The sequence below is a fragment of the Anser brachyrhynchus genome (genome assembly GCF_964034855.1).
Source record: "Anser brachyrhynchus genome assembly, chromosome: 1".
NCBI classification, from domain to species: Eukaryota; Metazoa; Chordata; class Aves; order Anseriformes; family Anatidae; genus Anser; species Anser brachyrhynchus.
Genome location: NC_137694.1, coordinates 44,954,863 through 44,971,386, shown reverse-complemented (window position 1 = coordinate 44,971,386; position 16,524 = coordinate 44,954,863). Strand labels below are relative to the sequence as shown.

At 46.2% G+C, this 16,524-nt stretch overlaps 1 protein-coding gene across 2 annotated transcripts; it reads left to right on the top strand.

Moving 5' to 3' along the window:
* Positions 1-11,749: 11,749 nt before the first annotated feature.
* On the top strand, positions 11,750-15,722 carry APOLD1 (apolipoprotein L domain containing 1). Of its 2 annotated transcripts, none has more exons than XM_080572110.1 (2): positions 11,750-11,872; positions 13,295-15,722. In XM_080572110.1, exon 2 carries the CDS (start codon positions 13,300-13,302, stop codon positions 14,002-14,004), a length of 705 nt encoding a protein of 234 aa, XP_080428236.1. In that variant the 5' UTR covers positions 11,750-11,872; positions 13,295-13,299; the 3' UTR covers positions 14,005-15,722. The 2 variants fall into 2 exon arrangements, with proteins under 2 accessions (XP_080428236.1, XP_080428237.1); XM_080572111.1 differs by having other exon boundaries at positions 11,818-11,872; positions 13,275-15,722.
* Positions 15,723-16,524: the final 802 nt, after the last annotated feature.

Below are 16,524 nucleotides of genomic sequence, written 5' to 3'. Positions count from 1 at the left end.
TTACCTTTGTTTCCCTGCATGTCAAGAGGATTTGTACTAAGAGGCACCTTCAAAGTTCATTGAGCTCTCTGGTTGAAGATTGCTGCAGAACAGCTAGGAAGCGTGAGCAGCTTGTAGCTTCACATTGATATCAGAGGTCCTACATCCACACTGATGCAATTTTTGAGTATACGTCAGGAAATGCATCAGTCTCCATATGCTTCTCAGTTCCACTTCTAGCGTGCAGAGCTGCTTCAGGTGTGAAAAAGTTTTTCTAGAGCTCTGACAGTCAATAAAAAATGTTGCTGTCTGATCTGTGTAGTCACTCAATCTCTCATGTGCTGCAAAAATAAAATAATACCCCCCCAAAGAATAATAGAGGGGAGCCCTAGGACGCTTCAAGAAATGTCAGCGTGTATAAATTTAACATCATGGAATTGGATTAAAATCTAACATAGGCATCAATAATTTGATTTGTTCTTAAAGGCAGAGTCCATAACCAGTCTCCAAGGCAGCTTTGTCAAATTTGGCATCGTGATTCAAGGGAGTTCAGTGGGACCATCTCTGCTCCCAGAGATGTATAAACTCGGTAGCAGTGGCTTTATCACACCTTTCAAGAATATCTGACATATAGCACTGGTGACAGCCACCTTCAGCTGAAGTTCTCTGCCCATAAGGTGCAGCTCGGATCACATCCTGGTTCCTAGACAAGCTGTATCAGTTTATCTTTTATCAGATCTCTTTGCAAACTTCCAACCTTACTAGCCCATGTGAGATGTAGGAAGCAAGCTGTATTTTTCCCTTCTTGAACGGTGTTAGCATAAATACACATCCAGCTAAACAACTATACCAGCTGCTACATCTGTATTGCAATCTGCACTCCCTGAGAAACAAAAATACGAACCTCCAGTGCAGCCAGCAGCATTTGGCCTCTGAAGAGGGAGAAGACAGAACAGCTGATAAAACAAAATATAAGTTTTGATGGGTAGTTAAAGTGGTCAGATATGAGTCCCTTCAGAAAGAGAGAAGCCTGATGAGCAAGGAAGTGCCACCCCCACACCTCTGCTTCCCGCAGAGCTGCACTGGGGTGCTGACAGCACAGCCCTGTGGCTGGGAGCAGGGCTCAGCTGTCTCACTGCAGCCAGCAGCAGGAAGGAGGAAGGCAGACATCACAAGAGACGAAACATGTCTGGGCTGCAACACTGGATTGTTAACTAAAAATGCTCATGGGCACTTTTCTGCAGGGCTTTGCATATCTGCTGCCGGGCTTGTCCCTGTATCTCATTTCCAACCTGAAGAAACATGCACAGAAACAAGCACAGCTTGCACAGCCCTTGTGCCCATAGGCAAGGAGGACAACATTGGTTTAGTCACCTTGTGGGGTTCCAACCTGCATCTGATATGAGGTAAAAGAGGACATTTTCAAATGTCCTTCATTCTCAACAGCCCCTCTCAGTTCAGGGGTATCAGGGTGCAAGGTCTCCAGCTCAGCAACTGGCAAGGCACAGGGGGAGACAGAAAGTGGACTTAAAGGCCACCCCAATACACCCCAAATACCCCCTGCCAAACACCAAGCTCAGCACAGATGCTAGCAGTGGTACCTCTATGAGCAATATTTGGGAGTTAGGAAACCTTCACTAAGATCTCATCCATCTGAAGACATCACCGCCATACACAGCACCAGTCCAGGAAGATCTGGGGTTCTTGGAGGTGGGGATGTCCTAAGCAAAAGCATCCTTGCTCCCAGCAGCAACAGCAAATGGCAGAGCAATTTCTTTGCCTCTCATGTTAACTTATTCCAAAGCTTCTTGGAGTACATACAGAGGCATATATGATGCTGTGTTTTGGATTTGTGATGAAAATAGTGGTGATAACACATGGATGGTTTCAGTTGTTGCAGAGCAGTGCTCGCACAGGGCCAAGGCCGTTCCTGCTCCTCGCGCTGCCCGGCCAGCGAGGGGCTGGGGGTGCACCAGGAGCTGGGAGGGGACACAGCCAGGACAGCTGGCCCAGGCTGACCAGAGGGATGTCCCACACCGTGTGGCGTCATGCTCAGCAATACAGCTGGGGTAAAGAAGGAGGAAGGGGAGACATTGGGAGTGATGGCGTTTGTCTTCCCAAGGAACCGCTCTGCGTGACGAGCCCTGCTTTCCTGGAAGTGGCTGAGCACCTGCCTGCCGATGGGAAGCAGCGAATGTGTTCCTTGGTTTGTTTTGCTTGTGCACGGCTTCTGCTTTACCCACTGAACTGTCCTTATCTCAACCAATGAGTTCTCAGACTTCTACTTTTCCCATTCTCTCCTCATCCCACCTGGGAAGAAAGAGCGAGTGGCTGTGTGGTGCTGAGCTGCCCGCCAGGGTTAAACCACAACAGTCCTTTTGGTGCCCAGTGTGGGGAACAAAAGGTTTGAGATGATAGCAGATTGGAGTGTGGAGTGTGTTAAAACAAATTTACAGGATTACAAATGTACAGGATTACAAATTTAGCTGTTACTTGGCAGGCTCTTGTGCTTGTCATGGGGCTTGCTTGCCTCGTGGCATGTTAGAATCTAGTGCTTATTAGTGGCTGCTTTTGCTTTTCCAGTTTGCTCTACTCCTTATCATCTTCCTTTGCTGTGCCCTCACACTGCAGCTTTGCTACCTCTCATGTAAACTTATGCCAAAGCTTCTGAGCTTAAATGAGGCCTAGGACTGCTAACAACAACTAAAAGGCTGCAGTTTGAGATATGTGATTTCTGGACTGAGGCTCCAGATGACTTTTTTCAAGGCTTCAAATTCCTTTCCTTTCCTTTCCTTTCCTTTCCTTTCCTTTCCTTTCCTTTCCTTTCCTTTCCTTTCCTTTCCTTTCCTTTCCTTTCCTTTCCTTTCCTTTCCTTTCCTTTCCTTTCCTTTCCTTTCCTTTCCTTTCCTTTCCTTTCCTTTCCTTTCCTTTCCTTTCCTTTCCTTTCCTTGCCTTGCCTTGCCTTGCCTTGCCTTGCCTTGCCTTGCCTTGCCTTGCCTTGCCTTGCCTTGCCTTGCCTTGCCTTGCCTTGCCTTGCCTTGCCTTGCCTTGCCTTGCCTTGCCTTGCCTTCCCTTGCCTTCCCTTGCCTTCCCTTCCCTTCCCTTCCCTTCCCTTCCCTTCCCTTCCCTTCCCTTCCCTTGTCTTTTTCTTGTCTTTTTCTTGTCTTTTTCTTGTCTTTTTCTTGTCTTTTTCTTGTCTTTTTCTTGTCTTGTCTTTTTCTTTTCCTATTTTATTTTATTTTATTTTATTTTATTTTATTTTATTTTATTTTATTTTATTTTATTTTATTTTATTTTATTTTGTTTTGTTTTGTTTTATTTTATTTTATTTTATTTTATTTTTCTCTATTCTCTTTTCTGTTCTGTTCTGTCCTCCCCAGAGCTGTAAGAGCAGACATGGATTACGGTTACACTAGTGGACATCAACCTCATGTTGTATTTGCGTTGGTATTCACTAAAACAAAAGCTTCTTTAGACATATAACTGCATCATCATTTTAACTTACCATATTTTCTGCAAAGCCCATCATCTCACTGTTCACCCCTTTTTCCAGGTCATTTAGTAGCTCTGTTTAGTAGCACAGATCCTAATGCAGACCCCTGCAGAAATCCCTGATAACCTTTCTCTATTTAGTTCTGTGCTTTTTCCATTCTTTTATTACTTACCTATCCATGCTAGATTTTCCCTTTTACCTTGCTGTTGATTATTTTTCTTTAGGGTCTTTTCAGTGAGGATTTGTTAAAAGCCTTTGGAAACCCAAGCCAATCATGTCAACTAGGTCACCTTTCTCCACGTACCAGATGACCCCATCAAAAAAAACCCTTCATGACGTTTGTGAGGCAGGACTTCCTTTTGCAAACTGAAACTTTGCTGACTTTATTGAAAAGGCTGTATTTACCCAGGAGGTTGTTGTTATCCTTGTTATAGTCCTACCAGCGTGTCTGGCACAGACAGTAAGCTTACAGATCTGGAGTCTTGCGACCTGACAGGCTCTTAGGCAGGATTTTTGCTGCTGCTGTGACAGATGGAGGAACTAGTATTAGTTTTGATTTTTTTTTTTTTTTTACCTAGCTGCTCTTCTAACCTTTTTGGTCAACTCAGTTATATTTTTATATTCAATCCACTAGAGTTTATGTTCTTATCTGTATTCCTTGCACAGACACACCTGCAGCTTTTAGTCTGATGCTTTCTTACCCTTAGCCCTCCATGCTGTTACCAGTGCCAGCACCTTCTTTCCCTTTTTTCTTGTCACTGTTTCCCCAGCATGGTCACTTCAGCCATCTCCACCCACCTGTGAGAACTTAATCCTCTCAGCTGTTCCTTTGAGCTTCCTTCTAACCTGCTCAAGGCTTCCAAAGTGTCTACCATATCAGCATCTTCCTTTAGAGCAAGGAAAATAAGAACTTCCATTTTGGTTCTGAATGGACTTGAACAGGACCCAGCTGGCCTCTCCAAACAAGAACCAAGAAGCACTATCTGATCTTTCGAAAGGCTGCATTTGATCAAATGCTACTAGGAGGTATACCACCCCCCCAAATCTTTGTACCTCACAGGATGATGGCATTTTTAGAAAACATTTTTTAAAATTGCATGTGTTTGCACACCGAGAGGTCACTCAAACATGTCCTGCCCTTATAACTTCTGCTAATCTTGCAAGGTGTACCTGCAGATGCAGGGAAGTACACTCTTTCCCAGGTTTCCTTTCCTCCCTCCCATGTTGTGATCATTTGTCCAGGGTATCAGGAATCAGGACAAATCCTCCTGGGCCAAGAACACCTGCTGACCACCCCTGTGCTATTAACAATTTGCTTCAGGGACACTGGGCAGCAGAGTGCTTGGGCACAGCGCACATCTGAACCAAGGGCCTGGGAGAAACATCAAGTGCCAGTCCCCATCACATCCTGGCTCTGTAGCAGCGCACCTTCCCCTCTCCTGGAAACGCAGGCTCATGGGCCTTATGGGAGTGGTGACTTGCTCTTGCCAGATCTCCCTTTAACAGATTTGGTCCTTGGCTTCATGAGTGTACCAGGATATCCTTTATGCCATCCTAAACACCCTTTCTTCATAGATTTCCCTTCAGAGAACGTTATGTCACCAACAGCTACTCTGTCATCAGGTCTGGGGAACATGTAATAATTTCTGAGGTTCTTGCACAAGATTATGCCTTAATGTTAATGCTAAGAAAGATACAAAAGATCTGTCCGGCTTTCAGCAAGGAAGCATTTCCCTTTCTTCCTCTCTCTAAGCACACTGGCAATAGGACAGGACATTTCTGATTATTGTTCCCAGTCCTCATGTGTTACCAAGAGGAATCACCTCAGAGGTATTTTATTTTGAGAATGGAAAATTGGAGACGTGGTGCATCACAAGCCAGCACACCTGCATGGGCAGCTTAGCTAGCTGCCGCTCTCATCCCCACCTTCTCTGACCTGCCTGTTCCTATCCTGCCTGCCAGCAGGCAGCAGGTCCCTCAGCAGCAGGGTTGGCAAGTCCTTGTCGGATGCACATCCAAGCATTCATTGGGTGGTATAGGTGCCAGCTGGAGACTGTTTCTTACTAGGAGTACGTCCCTATTATTTTGGATGAAACTCAAGCCCTAAAGACTGCAACAGGGGAATCCTTCCCTTCCCAAGATGTGCTAGGGATCAGACTTCTACTTTGTTTTTCAGCCAGTTTCAGCTGTGCTGAGAAGAGCTGGAGTAGGAATGGCCAGTTCTCCCTGCAGGCTAGCAGCTCTTCATTGGGGAAGAACAGGGAATACTTAGTGAAAAATAGTTGTAACTAATCAAGGTACGTGGAGACCAGAGAAAGCCCCAAATGCCCAAAGGCAGGAGAGCCCATAGAGAAGGAGGGGAGTTCTGCTATCTTGACTGTAACTGTGTGCAGTGCCCTTCCGTGTCCTTCTCCAGAAGGACCAATAGATACACACAGGAGTATATACAGGAGTATATATAATATACAGGAGTATATACAATACTGCACCTATTGTTTGAACTGTTTTTTAGTGATTTCTTTCAGTGTAGAGTATACCCTGCAATTTGTTTTCTAATATTGCAATGAGGAGCTTGTGCTTTTTACTTTAAGGAAGGAGTCAAGCCCACCTGTTTCTCAGTGCAGTTCTGATCCAGATTTGACTATGAATGAAACTGTCTTAATCCTGAATCTATTCAACTCCAATATAACTTGAAAGTAAAAGTCTGACTTGGGGAAAAAAAAAAAAAAAAAGATTTGAATTGTTTATTCAGTTCAGATTCAGCCTTTTAAATCTGAATCTTAGTCTCTCTGGACCTAGAAGACGCCATTAGGACTGTGATGCAATGATATTACAGGTTACACATTTTCTTGGCATTCCCAGTTGTAGCTCAGCAAAGTCCTCTGTTCTTCTGTATGTTTTTGGCTTGTACACATCCTCCACTAAACCAGAAGATGTGACTAACAACTTGTCACTCGCGAGCATGAGGGGGGACCATGTGCCACACACCACGCAGTGCATAATAACCTAAGCCATGGGTAGGGGAAAAGCAGAACTCTTCTTTCCCAAATCCCACACTGCTAGAACAAGGGTCACTCTATGAAACTGGTATGTTAGCTGAAAACAAACAAAACAAAATACTTTATATCATGAGTAACCAAGAACTTCTGGGCTTTGCTGTCACAGCAGGTGGTAAAGGCAGCTGGCATCAGCAGAGTCAAAAGGTACTGGGTAAATCTGTGGGCAAGAGGGCCCTGATCATCAAGGGAATGGTGAGGGATGTAGCACTGCACCCCTAATCCAGGCCTGTGGGTGCTGGCGGGGTGCACAGGGAAGGCATTGCAGAGAGAGAGCAGACTCCCACATGCTGCCAAAATGGCATCTCCTACTGGTGCTGTAGGACTCCAGGTGATGGGTCACAAGGACCATCTCCGGCCAAGAGCTCTCTCTGTGGGATGAGGCATTTGAAACTGGAGCATAAACCTAACAAGCCTTGGGGACATTGAATGAGGTGGGAGAGAGATAAAGAATTGCATGTACTGCTGGTTGATCTCCCAGCTGACACCGCAGAAACATGACAGACACACAAAGGCCTAAAGGTCAAGGAGGAGTTAAAAACTGTTTCCTTGAACTTCAGGCAGGGATGTATCTCACCTAATTTCAGTGCTCTTCAGAAGTTTGCACCCGGCCCATTAATTCATTTGCTGAGGCTCTCTCTAGAGCAAGGAGGAACAACAGCCATCTCCAAAGGCTGGTTCAGCGCATCTCTTTCAGGCACCTGCTCTGTAATAAGTAATTTTAATTCTGGAGGTGCCTGCCCATAGAGAGAGCCTAGACAACTGTTCTTAGATAAATTGTTGATAGCTAAAGATAGGTGAAACAAATCCTGACTTTATGAGTAAAGCCTGGAACAGCAGCTTATCCACCCATAGCGGGCTCTAGAGGTGTTTGATCAACCAGATTACCCTGTAACAGGTAAAAGACCACTGTAAGGGTAGGAAGAGGTGTTGACTTCCCATAAAACTTTAATTTTCTCTGGTAGCAAGCAGAAAGTACTGTAGACTTTTTTTTTTTTTCATGAACATGCTCACTGACAAAGGAACTAGGTTGAGACAAATTCATTCTGCATTTAATCAGTATAATGAATTTCATTATTTTGTTTTTATCACAATGTATTTTCATACAGAATGGTTCCTGCTTAATCTTAAACCTAGTAGTAAAACTTTAATATGAAAGTAAACAAAACAACAACATCCACCAAGTCTTGGAAGTGTTTAAGAAACCCTGCAAAACAACGAGAGGAGACCAGGAGGTTTTAGAGGAGTCCAGGATTGTGGTTTTCATCATAATGCAAACTGCTCAACTTTTCATTCATCTTCAAATGTAGCATCAGTTTCTTTATGAACTGTGGATAAAATCTTTGATGATGAAGGAATGCAACTGTGACACATGACTGTGACCATCCCAGGGCAAGTCAAATCCCCCTTTCTGAAATTCCAGTTTTTGAAGCTGGATGACAGCACCACACATATTATCAAAAGTCATCATCATTGGTAAAACTGGTATGGAATTAATATGCAGACCTGCAGTGCAGCCTCCATCTAAAACTTTCCACCTCCAATAACTATATTTGATAGCTAGTTCTCTTATCTAAGTTATTTTTCAATTAAATCCCCGTGTATTGTTATGAATATTAAGTACCTCTCTCATGAAGCTGCAAACGTTGTGCAATGCAACAGCTGGTTAATCTGAAAGAAGCAAGAGATGAACTCTCTCTCTCTTTTCTACTAAAAGAGAGAGAAAAAAAAAGAGAGAAAAAAAAGAGAGAGACAACTTTTAACCTTGGGATCAAGCAGTTAAGGACAAAAGCGCCAAACATGACAAAATATGCCTGTTAAAAAGATGGTATTTGAATGTGAATGTACTTTTTATCAAAATAGTGTTAATAAAGGAAGTGCATCTATGAAACTCCACTATCAAATGCTACACTGCAGTAGATCCAAACAGCTTCACTCTGCTCTACATCCCTTCTGCCGGAGAGAGCGAGAGCAGAAAGTCCAGTCACTTCTGCCAAAATCCACTGGAAGGAAGAGAGCTGAGGCCATAAAACATCCTTCCTTCCTCTTGCTTGTCATCTGTTCTCTCAAAATGCCTTCAGGGCAGATTTTGCATGGGTCTGGCTTCTGCACATTTCAGGAGGATGTGGCTAGATGGGAAAGGGTGGAGCAGAGGGATGGTTTTTGGCCAGTGTAATCGTGAAACACCTGCTGTACCTCTTCCACCCTCAAGCACCAGCTCTTCACGAGCCAAGAATGAAGAGACTGCAGCAGCAGCAGAGGTGTTTGGATGAACATGTACAGCAGGCAGGATCGCTAGGCCTCCACCAGTTTGCAGGACTGCCCAGGGAGGGTGAGATGTAACCCAACGGTCTTGAGGTCCCTGGCAGCTGGTTCAGTCAGCGTCCCTGGGACCTGCCTGGTGACTCAGCAGATGTGCTCACATCTGGGCAGGTGTGCTAATGGCATTGAAAGCCTTTCACTCCCTGGGAGGTGTTCAGAGATGTTCCTTGATGGTTCTGCTCCCACTCCTGCCTGTTCACCTTCACTGGTGTGGTCTCTATGGGAGTGAAGACCAATTCTCACACCAAAGGGATGCTTGTAAGGGTGTGAGCAGGAACAAAAACAGACCACAGCATACTGCTGTTTGAAGACTCCATAGGAAATAAAGTTTCTTATTCTAATGTACATTTCCTTTTAAAAATCAAGTTGATATTATTATTTGTAGCACTTAATGGGAATCCTTTTTTTTTTCTGGGATATTTTCTTATTTTCCCTTCCATTCCCTTCCCTTCCCTTTTTCTTGCCCTCCTTGTCTTCCTCCTCATCCTCCTCCTCCTCATCACCATCATTGTTGTCGTCATTATCATCCTCCTCCTCTCCTCTCCTCTCCTCTCCTCTCCTCTCCTCTCCTCTCCTCTCCTCTCCTCTCCTCTCCTCTCCTCTCCTCTCCTCTCCTCTCCTCTCCTCTCCTCTCCTCTCCTCTCCTCTCCTCTCCTCTCCTCTCCTCTCCTCTCCTCTCCTCTCCTCTCCTCTCCTCTCCTCTCCTCTCCTCTCCTCTCCTCTCCTCTCCTCTCCTCTCCTCTCCTCTCCTCTCCTCTCCTCTCCTCTCCTCTCCTCTCCTCTCCTCTCCTCTCCTCTCCTCTCCTCTCCTCTCCTCTCCTCTCCTCTCCTCTCCTCTCCTCTCCTCTCCTCTCCTCTCCTCTCCTCTCCTCTCCTCTCCTCTCCTCTCCTCTCCTCTCCTCTCCTCTCCTCTCCTCTCCTCTCCTCTCCTCTCCTCTCCTCTCCTCTCCTCTCCTCTCCTCTCCTCTCCTCTCCTCTCCTCTCCTCTCCTCTCCTCTCCTCTCCTCTCCTCTCCTCTCCTCTCCTCTCCTCTCCTCTCCTCTCCTCTCCTCTCCTCTCCTCTCCTCTCCTCTCCTCTCCTCTCCTCTCCTCTCCTCTCCTCTCCTCTCCTCTCCTCTCCTCTCCTCTCCTCTCCTCTCCTCTCCTCTCCTCTCCTCTCCTCTCCCTCCTCTCCCCTCCTCTCCCCTCCTCTCCCCTCCTCTCCCCTCCTCTCCCCTCCTCTCCCCTCCTCTCCCCTCCTCTCCCCTCCCCTCCCCTCCTCTCCCCTCCCCTCCCCTCCCCTCCCCTCCCCTCCCCTCCCCTCCCCTCCCCTCCCCTCCCCTCCCCTCCCCTCCCCTCCCCTCCCCTCCCCTCCCCTCCCCTCCCCTCCCCTCCCCTCCCCTCCCCTCCCCTCCCCTCCCCTCCCCTCCCCTCCCCTCTCCTCTCCTCTTCTCCTATTTTACGAAAACTCACTGTTCTAACAAGATCATCTATGCCAAGACAAGTAACAATGCAGGTGCAATTACATCAAGAAAGCTTTTTGTGTTGGGAATGTGTGAAAGAACTCTCGTGTCTATCAACTGCAAACCTTTGCCAAAGCAGATGGGCTCCAATTCAAGCATATTTTTGCTAAAACAAAAGGAAAGGCTAAAGCACAATTTCCCCCAGTGTCAAAAGTCATCTTCCTGTTAACATGTAATACGTACAAAGTGTAACAGACCAAGATTGCTTATTTAAGCATCTTCAAAACAATGTTTTCTCTTTCCATTCTGTGACAGGTTGAAGAAGCTCTTTAATGCTATCAATTTTTTAGTTCATGTCCAATCTCATCCACCCATGACAAAACACTTGTCATACTGTTTCACAGTCAGTTTAAGATGTTCTAAAACCAAGCTGAACTGAAATGAGCAACCCCAGCCTTCTCCTCTCCCTGCCTGCTGTTTCACAGTCCTTGTCCCTTCCCTGGGTCTGCTGCAGCAACTGCGTGGCTACACAGCTCACATATTCAACAGTAAAGACTTGACACTCAGTAAAAACCATGTGGCTTTCAATTAGCCACACTGGGGGGACCACCACTCTGGTTTGAGGTGAACTGCACCACTTAGTGCCACCAAAAAGTCATTTCCTTTTCCTGTCTTTAATTCAAGCTGGCCCTGGCTCGGTGTGAAAGGCAGCTCCGGGAGTGTCACTCAGACTGTTCCTCCCCAACACCCTGATAACCTCCTCCTTCTGGCCACATCAGTAGGTGGGCACGGCTGCCAGGCAATAGCAGGCAGCAATGAAGAGGATCCCAGTGACCCCTTCTTTCTCATCATCAGCTGCTGGGCATGCAGCTTAGGAAAATAACAGTGCCCATGGTTGAGGAACAGAGCAAAAACACAGGGATGCTACCCCTTTTGCAGGTTGCTGCATGGTTTAGTCTACTGAGAAGGGGCAGGGATGGGAATCCAGAGCCGTCACCTTGCCATTTGCTGCTTCCCTTACATGGGCTGAGCACCGCTCCATCTCTCACGCAGCACTGCTGCATTCCAGCCAGTCACAAGCACGATCGTCCCAAAGAGCCGGGATTTTAAAAGTACACTGGCCTTGAATGAAGTAGCTGGCTGGCTGATGCTCTAGATGTGGGGTGGGGGGAAACTTCAGTCATCAAGTAATTGGCGGCTCCAGCATAGAGTAAAGTCAGTTGCTATTTCAGGGAAAGGAAAGGCAACCGTCCCTGGGGGGAATGACTGCACTAGCCCAGAGCCAGGAATAGGCCGAGATTTTTTTCATTATTATTTTTTTCCCCCCTACAGTTCAGGAAAAGCGAACACACAATGTTCATTTGCAGGGATCGTTTCCTGAACATGATGTGTGCTCGCTGTCCCTCAGGTCACTTTCCAGTGTGTCACATCCTTCTGCACAAGGGAGAGCAGGAAATGGCAAACTCCCAGTATGAGGCAAAGCATTCCCATTGCAGCAATTGGTCCACAGGAGCTATAAATTGGTCTCCTCCAGAAACAGACCAAAATCTGTCTGTTGGGAGGTCAGCTGGAAACTAAAGGTAAGTTTGAACCAGTATTTCATTGGGATCTGTTTGAGACCTGCATTAGGAAAGCATGTGCATTTTAGAAACCAATTTGCGACTATTGTGCACAGTATTTAATAATAATTTTAAAGCTATTATTTATTAATGATTTATTAATAAACTGTATTTATAATTTCTTAATAATAGTAAATTAATAAAACAATAATTGTTGGGAAGATTTTTCCCTAAAGACAGGAGATGGCTTTGTTTTCTTTTATGCTGGCATAAATCAGTGTAATCAAAAGAAATGTTTCACTGTACGGCTGAGGCTATATATTGAATGACTGTTCTACTAACTGCGCAGTTAGATGGCTGCTGGTGTTACTAGAGTCTGTTCTCAGAGAGAAAATCTGCAGAACAAACTGTTAAGATGCTACAGAAATTGATATAGTTAATGATCATCATATTGATCTGTTGCTAAGTCATTGATGATGTGCTCATCGCTCATTCTGACACTGGTATTTATTTAGCTTAGTGTCCTTGTCCCTTCAGCTTCATCTCTGACTATAGTCATATTAAAAAAATAAGAGGACACTGCCTCCAGCTAAGAAAAGCTCAAGTGGCTTAAATAGCCTGATGATACCAAGGGCCTCAGAGAGAACGAGATGTTGTTCTGACAGTCACAGGAGACAGGGGAGGCCCTAAAGGATTCTGTGTGAGATGGATTAGGACAAGCAGAAGGAAAAAAAATGCAACAAGAATAATTTATTTACACACTTCAGGAAGGAAAGACTCTTTGGTAGGTGATTTCTTCCTTCTGTAAGACAGGGAGTCTGCAGAATTAAAGCCCCAGGGGACCTAGTCATAGTGTGCCAGTGTGAGGGACCAGGCCCCTCCAGTTCACAGTACAGAACACTTAGAAGAGAAAAGATGGCTGCATTAATGAACAGTTTTGCTTAGCTGGTCCTGAGACAGGGTTTTTCTACTACTGAGATCTCCTCAGAGTCTGTCCTTTCTTGTGAAAGATGCCCTTGAATATTGCAAATTCTCTGAATCCCACTGTGGGGACAAAACGTATTAGTTCTGGCAGCAAGTCACTTAATCTTAAGGAAATTTTTGTTCCCAGGGCAGGAGGAGATATTTTGTGTCCTCACAGAAGTAAGTACAGTACCTCAGATGCCAGCCCTTAAGATATGTTAGTCTTCTCAAGGATCAAGAAAAACGTTTAAAAATTCCTCTGTCTGAAAGTTGGAATACGGTAATTAAACATATACGTGTGTACGTGTGCGTGCGCGTGTGTACGTGAGCATGTGTGTGCGTGCGGACAGACAACCTTTCAAGTAGCCGAGAGAAACTAGAAAATTGGCTGGGTGCCATCCCTGAAATGGAAGTCCGGGCTGAGCATGTCTTGTGTTTTTTTCTGTAAATCCCAACCCAGCTTTCTCTGTTTCTGGACAGAGGCCATGGAGAGGAACGGTGCTGCCCTTCCCCAGACAGTGGACCCCACACACCACTTCCACATAGCACTGCTGGATCAGAGACGGAGGCTGCGTGGTCAAATTGCTCACCTTCACAAGGCAGCTCGTAAAATAAACAAGCTCCGCAAAAGGTCCCTGATTGCCAACATCAGCGGGAGCTCGCTGACCGCCGCGGGAGCAGTCACAGCCATCGTGGGGCTGTCCCTGAGCCCGGCTACACTGGGAGCCTCCCTCCTGGCATCGGCTGTGGGTTTGGGCCTAGCCACTGCTGGGGGGGCTGTCAATATCACCTCCGATCTCTCCTTGGTGCTCTGCAATTCCCGGGAGGTGAGAAAGGTGCAGGAAATTGCAACGACTTGTCGGAAACAGATGAGGGAAATCCTCGGCTGCCTGGAATTCCTCCGCCGCGGGCAGGGCCCAGGGGACCCCACACTGCTCCAGTCAGAGAAGAGGGCCTCCATCTCGCTGTACAACTCTGTCTGCTTCTTGGTCTTCTGCGGCTCCCACAGCTTCCTTGTGCCAGAATACACAAAGGAGGTCACAAAAGTGAGCCAGGCCGTGCTGAAGGCCAAAATCCAGAAGCTGGCTGCCAACCTTGAGACCTGTACCAGGGCAATGGACGAAGTCTGTGAACTCCTTGAGTCCAGGACACAGCTTCCCCCACGAATGAGGAAACAGCCTGGGTGCTAAAACCACCACTGAGACCCCAAGACCATCCAGCTGAAACTGTTCGCCCCATAATTAAACCAGGTTATGATGGACACGTGGACTATCGGGTACACGGCAGCAGATCCCAGAGCCTGATCACAGGGGAAGGTGGCCATTCCTCAGTCTCGTTTCCCCAGCCACCTAACTCTGCCTCCACATGGCAGCAGAAAGGAGTTGGTCAGCAGACCCATGAAGTCCCTGCAGTTTTGGTGCTGACTGACTGACCCTGGATTGTAAATAACTCATGAATCTATGAACAGTGAGAGGGCTGGGATACCCTCAAAGAGCCAGCAGCCACCAGTTTCCAGTAGAGTACAGTCCCATTACCAAGGTACATCTGGAAAGGCTGTTGAAGCAAGCAGCCCCAGATATGATAGACTGTATGGATGGCTCATCATCCCAGGGTGAAATAGAAGGGCCAGAAACTGTTGTGTCTTTTAAAGAAACTTCTCCTGGCTGAGAACTGTGATGTTTGTATTCTATTTATTTACAGAGGAAAATTTTAGGGTTTTGATGTTGTATTTAAAAATTTTGCCTTTTTTTTTTTTTAAAAAAAAAAAAAAAAGATCTCTGCTCCAAGGTGATACAGCTGTTCTGAGAGGCAAAGCAAGTCTGTGGCATGTGAGAGCAAGTTACATGATCTTTGTCTGTGAGGGAGGGCAAACCCCTATAGGAAATGGAAAGCATGGCCTGAATGACAGTAGTTATAAAACATGGGGAACTATGGTTAATCAGTGACAGATCTTAGGAAACAAAATAGGGAGAAAGATTGGTCAGTGACCCTGGGACCAGGGACTGCCTTGGGGTACTCTCAGGGGAGAAAAGTAAGTGTACCTTTTGGAGCAGGGAGGGAAGCGTAGGCTTGTGTCACTGGTCTGTGTTGGAGCCCAGCTCTGATGGGAGCACATCTGAGAGATGGAGGTGCCACTCTCCGTGCAGTCAAACAGCCTGTGAAACCCACAGTGACTTGTCTGGGAAGGGAGGAGGCAGTGCTCCCGGAGAGCTACACTTACTGTTAGCAGTGCTTCCAAGGGAAGGCTTCACATTGACAATACATACACTGGTACTAATAATCAAGAGGGGTGCAGAGGAGCAGGATGATTCAGTGGTCAGAGCCCTTAGGAAGCAGGAGGAATGACTTGGGGTCCAGTTTCAAGTGACTGTTCTGCTAAGTACATACCTAGTGATTTTCAGCCCCTCAGTGCTTCAGTTCCCTGTCTAAAAATGGGGATAGTAGCACTTCCCTACCTCACACGGGTGTTTCTGGGACAAATATTGCAGAGTGCTCAAGTGCAGTGATGATGGGGATCATGTCAGTACCTGGAAGAGGTACATGGAAGACACCCCGGAAGCTAGCTTGAGACAGCTAGAGGACTTCACATAGTGACAATTCCACCTCCACAGGTAGACCCCAATCCGTAGGGGAACTTCCTGCAGAAACATGAATCAAAATTATCAGAAAAGCCAATCTGTAATTCTGTAGCACCAAGAAAACCGTGGGAAGGGCAACACTCCATCTCACAAAGCTTGACTATTTCTCCTTACCTTGTCTCTTTCTCTCATGACTTCAACTTTTGTTTTGGCACGTAAAACAAAAGCTTTGGTCCCATAGAATGTGACTCGGATTTCTGTAATGCCCATGTTTGTTTGCCATAAATGAACAAGTACATTGCTAGTTTGATTAAATGAATATGAAGCCCTTTTGTGTCAGTGTCTCTCTGCAACCTGCATGTGATCACACTCCTGCCCCCCTGCCTCACCCCACAGCTCCAGACACTGTGTGAGCAGCTGGATGTGCTCAAAAGGGGAGAATGAAAAGTGAGATCATCAGCTCCATGCTACCCAGCTGGCGTTTGTGTATGAGTGTCTGCGTTTACATCTGTGTGACTACATATCCTGGTGTGCACATGAGCCCACGCACCCTGTGCATGTTGGTCTCTGACATGCAAATGCTGCGAGGTGCATACATGTGAGCACATAAGTGTGTTTTTGGAGTGTGAACTGCGTGCTGTGCAAAGGCAGGCATGGTATGGAATTTTTCTTAGTGCTCCAGCATGTCACCAGACAGCTCCGTACCATAAACACCAGATTCTTTTGAGACAGCTGTTTTCATGATCACAGACAAAATTATATAACTTATTTCTTCTCTTACCCTCTCCCCAGTTTTTCTGGCAATGCATCTTTTGTGTTCATGTCCCATCATAGGGAACAACATAGGAACAACAACACAGATCTGAATGGACAAATCTGAAAGAAAGATCTGAATTTGATAGCTCAGAGCTTCATGAGGGCTGGTTTGCTCTTAACACAGTCCTGCACTGCAAGCACAGCCACCTCTTCAGTAGCTGAGGACAAATCAGAGATACTTTTACTTCCATTCTCAGCTACACAAGCAAAAAAAAAGATTTTTTTTTTGGGGGGGGGGGGGGTTGGGGTGGAGCACATACTGCAGTATTGGCTTAGCTGCGATATTGTGACTCCCTTAGAGTCAAAAGCAACATT

What these genes read in the sequence shown, in the direction of transcription:
- APOLD1 (XM_080572110.1), top strand. Translation starts at nt 13,300, where the DNA reads ATGGAGAGGAACGGTGCTGCCCTTCCCCAGACAGTGGACCCCACACAC.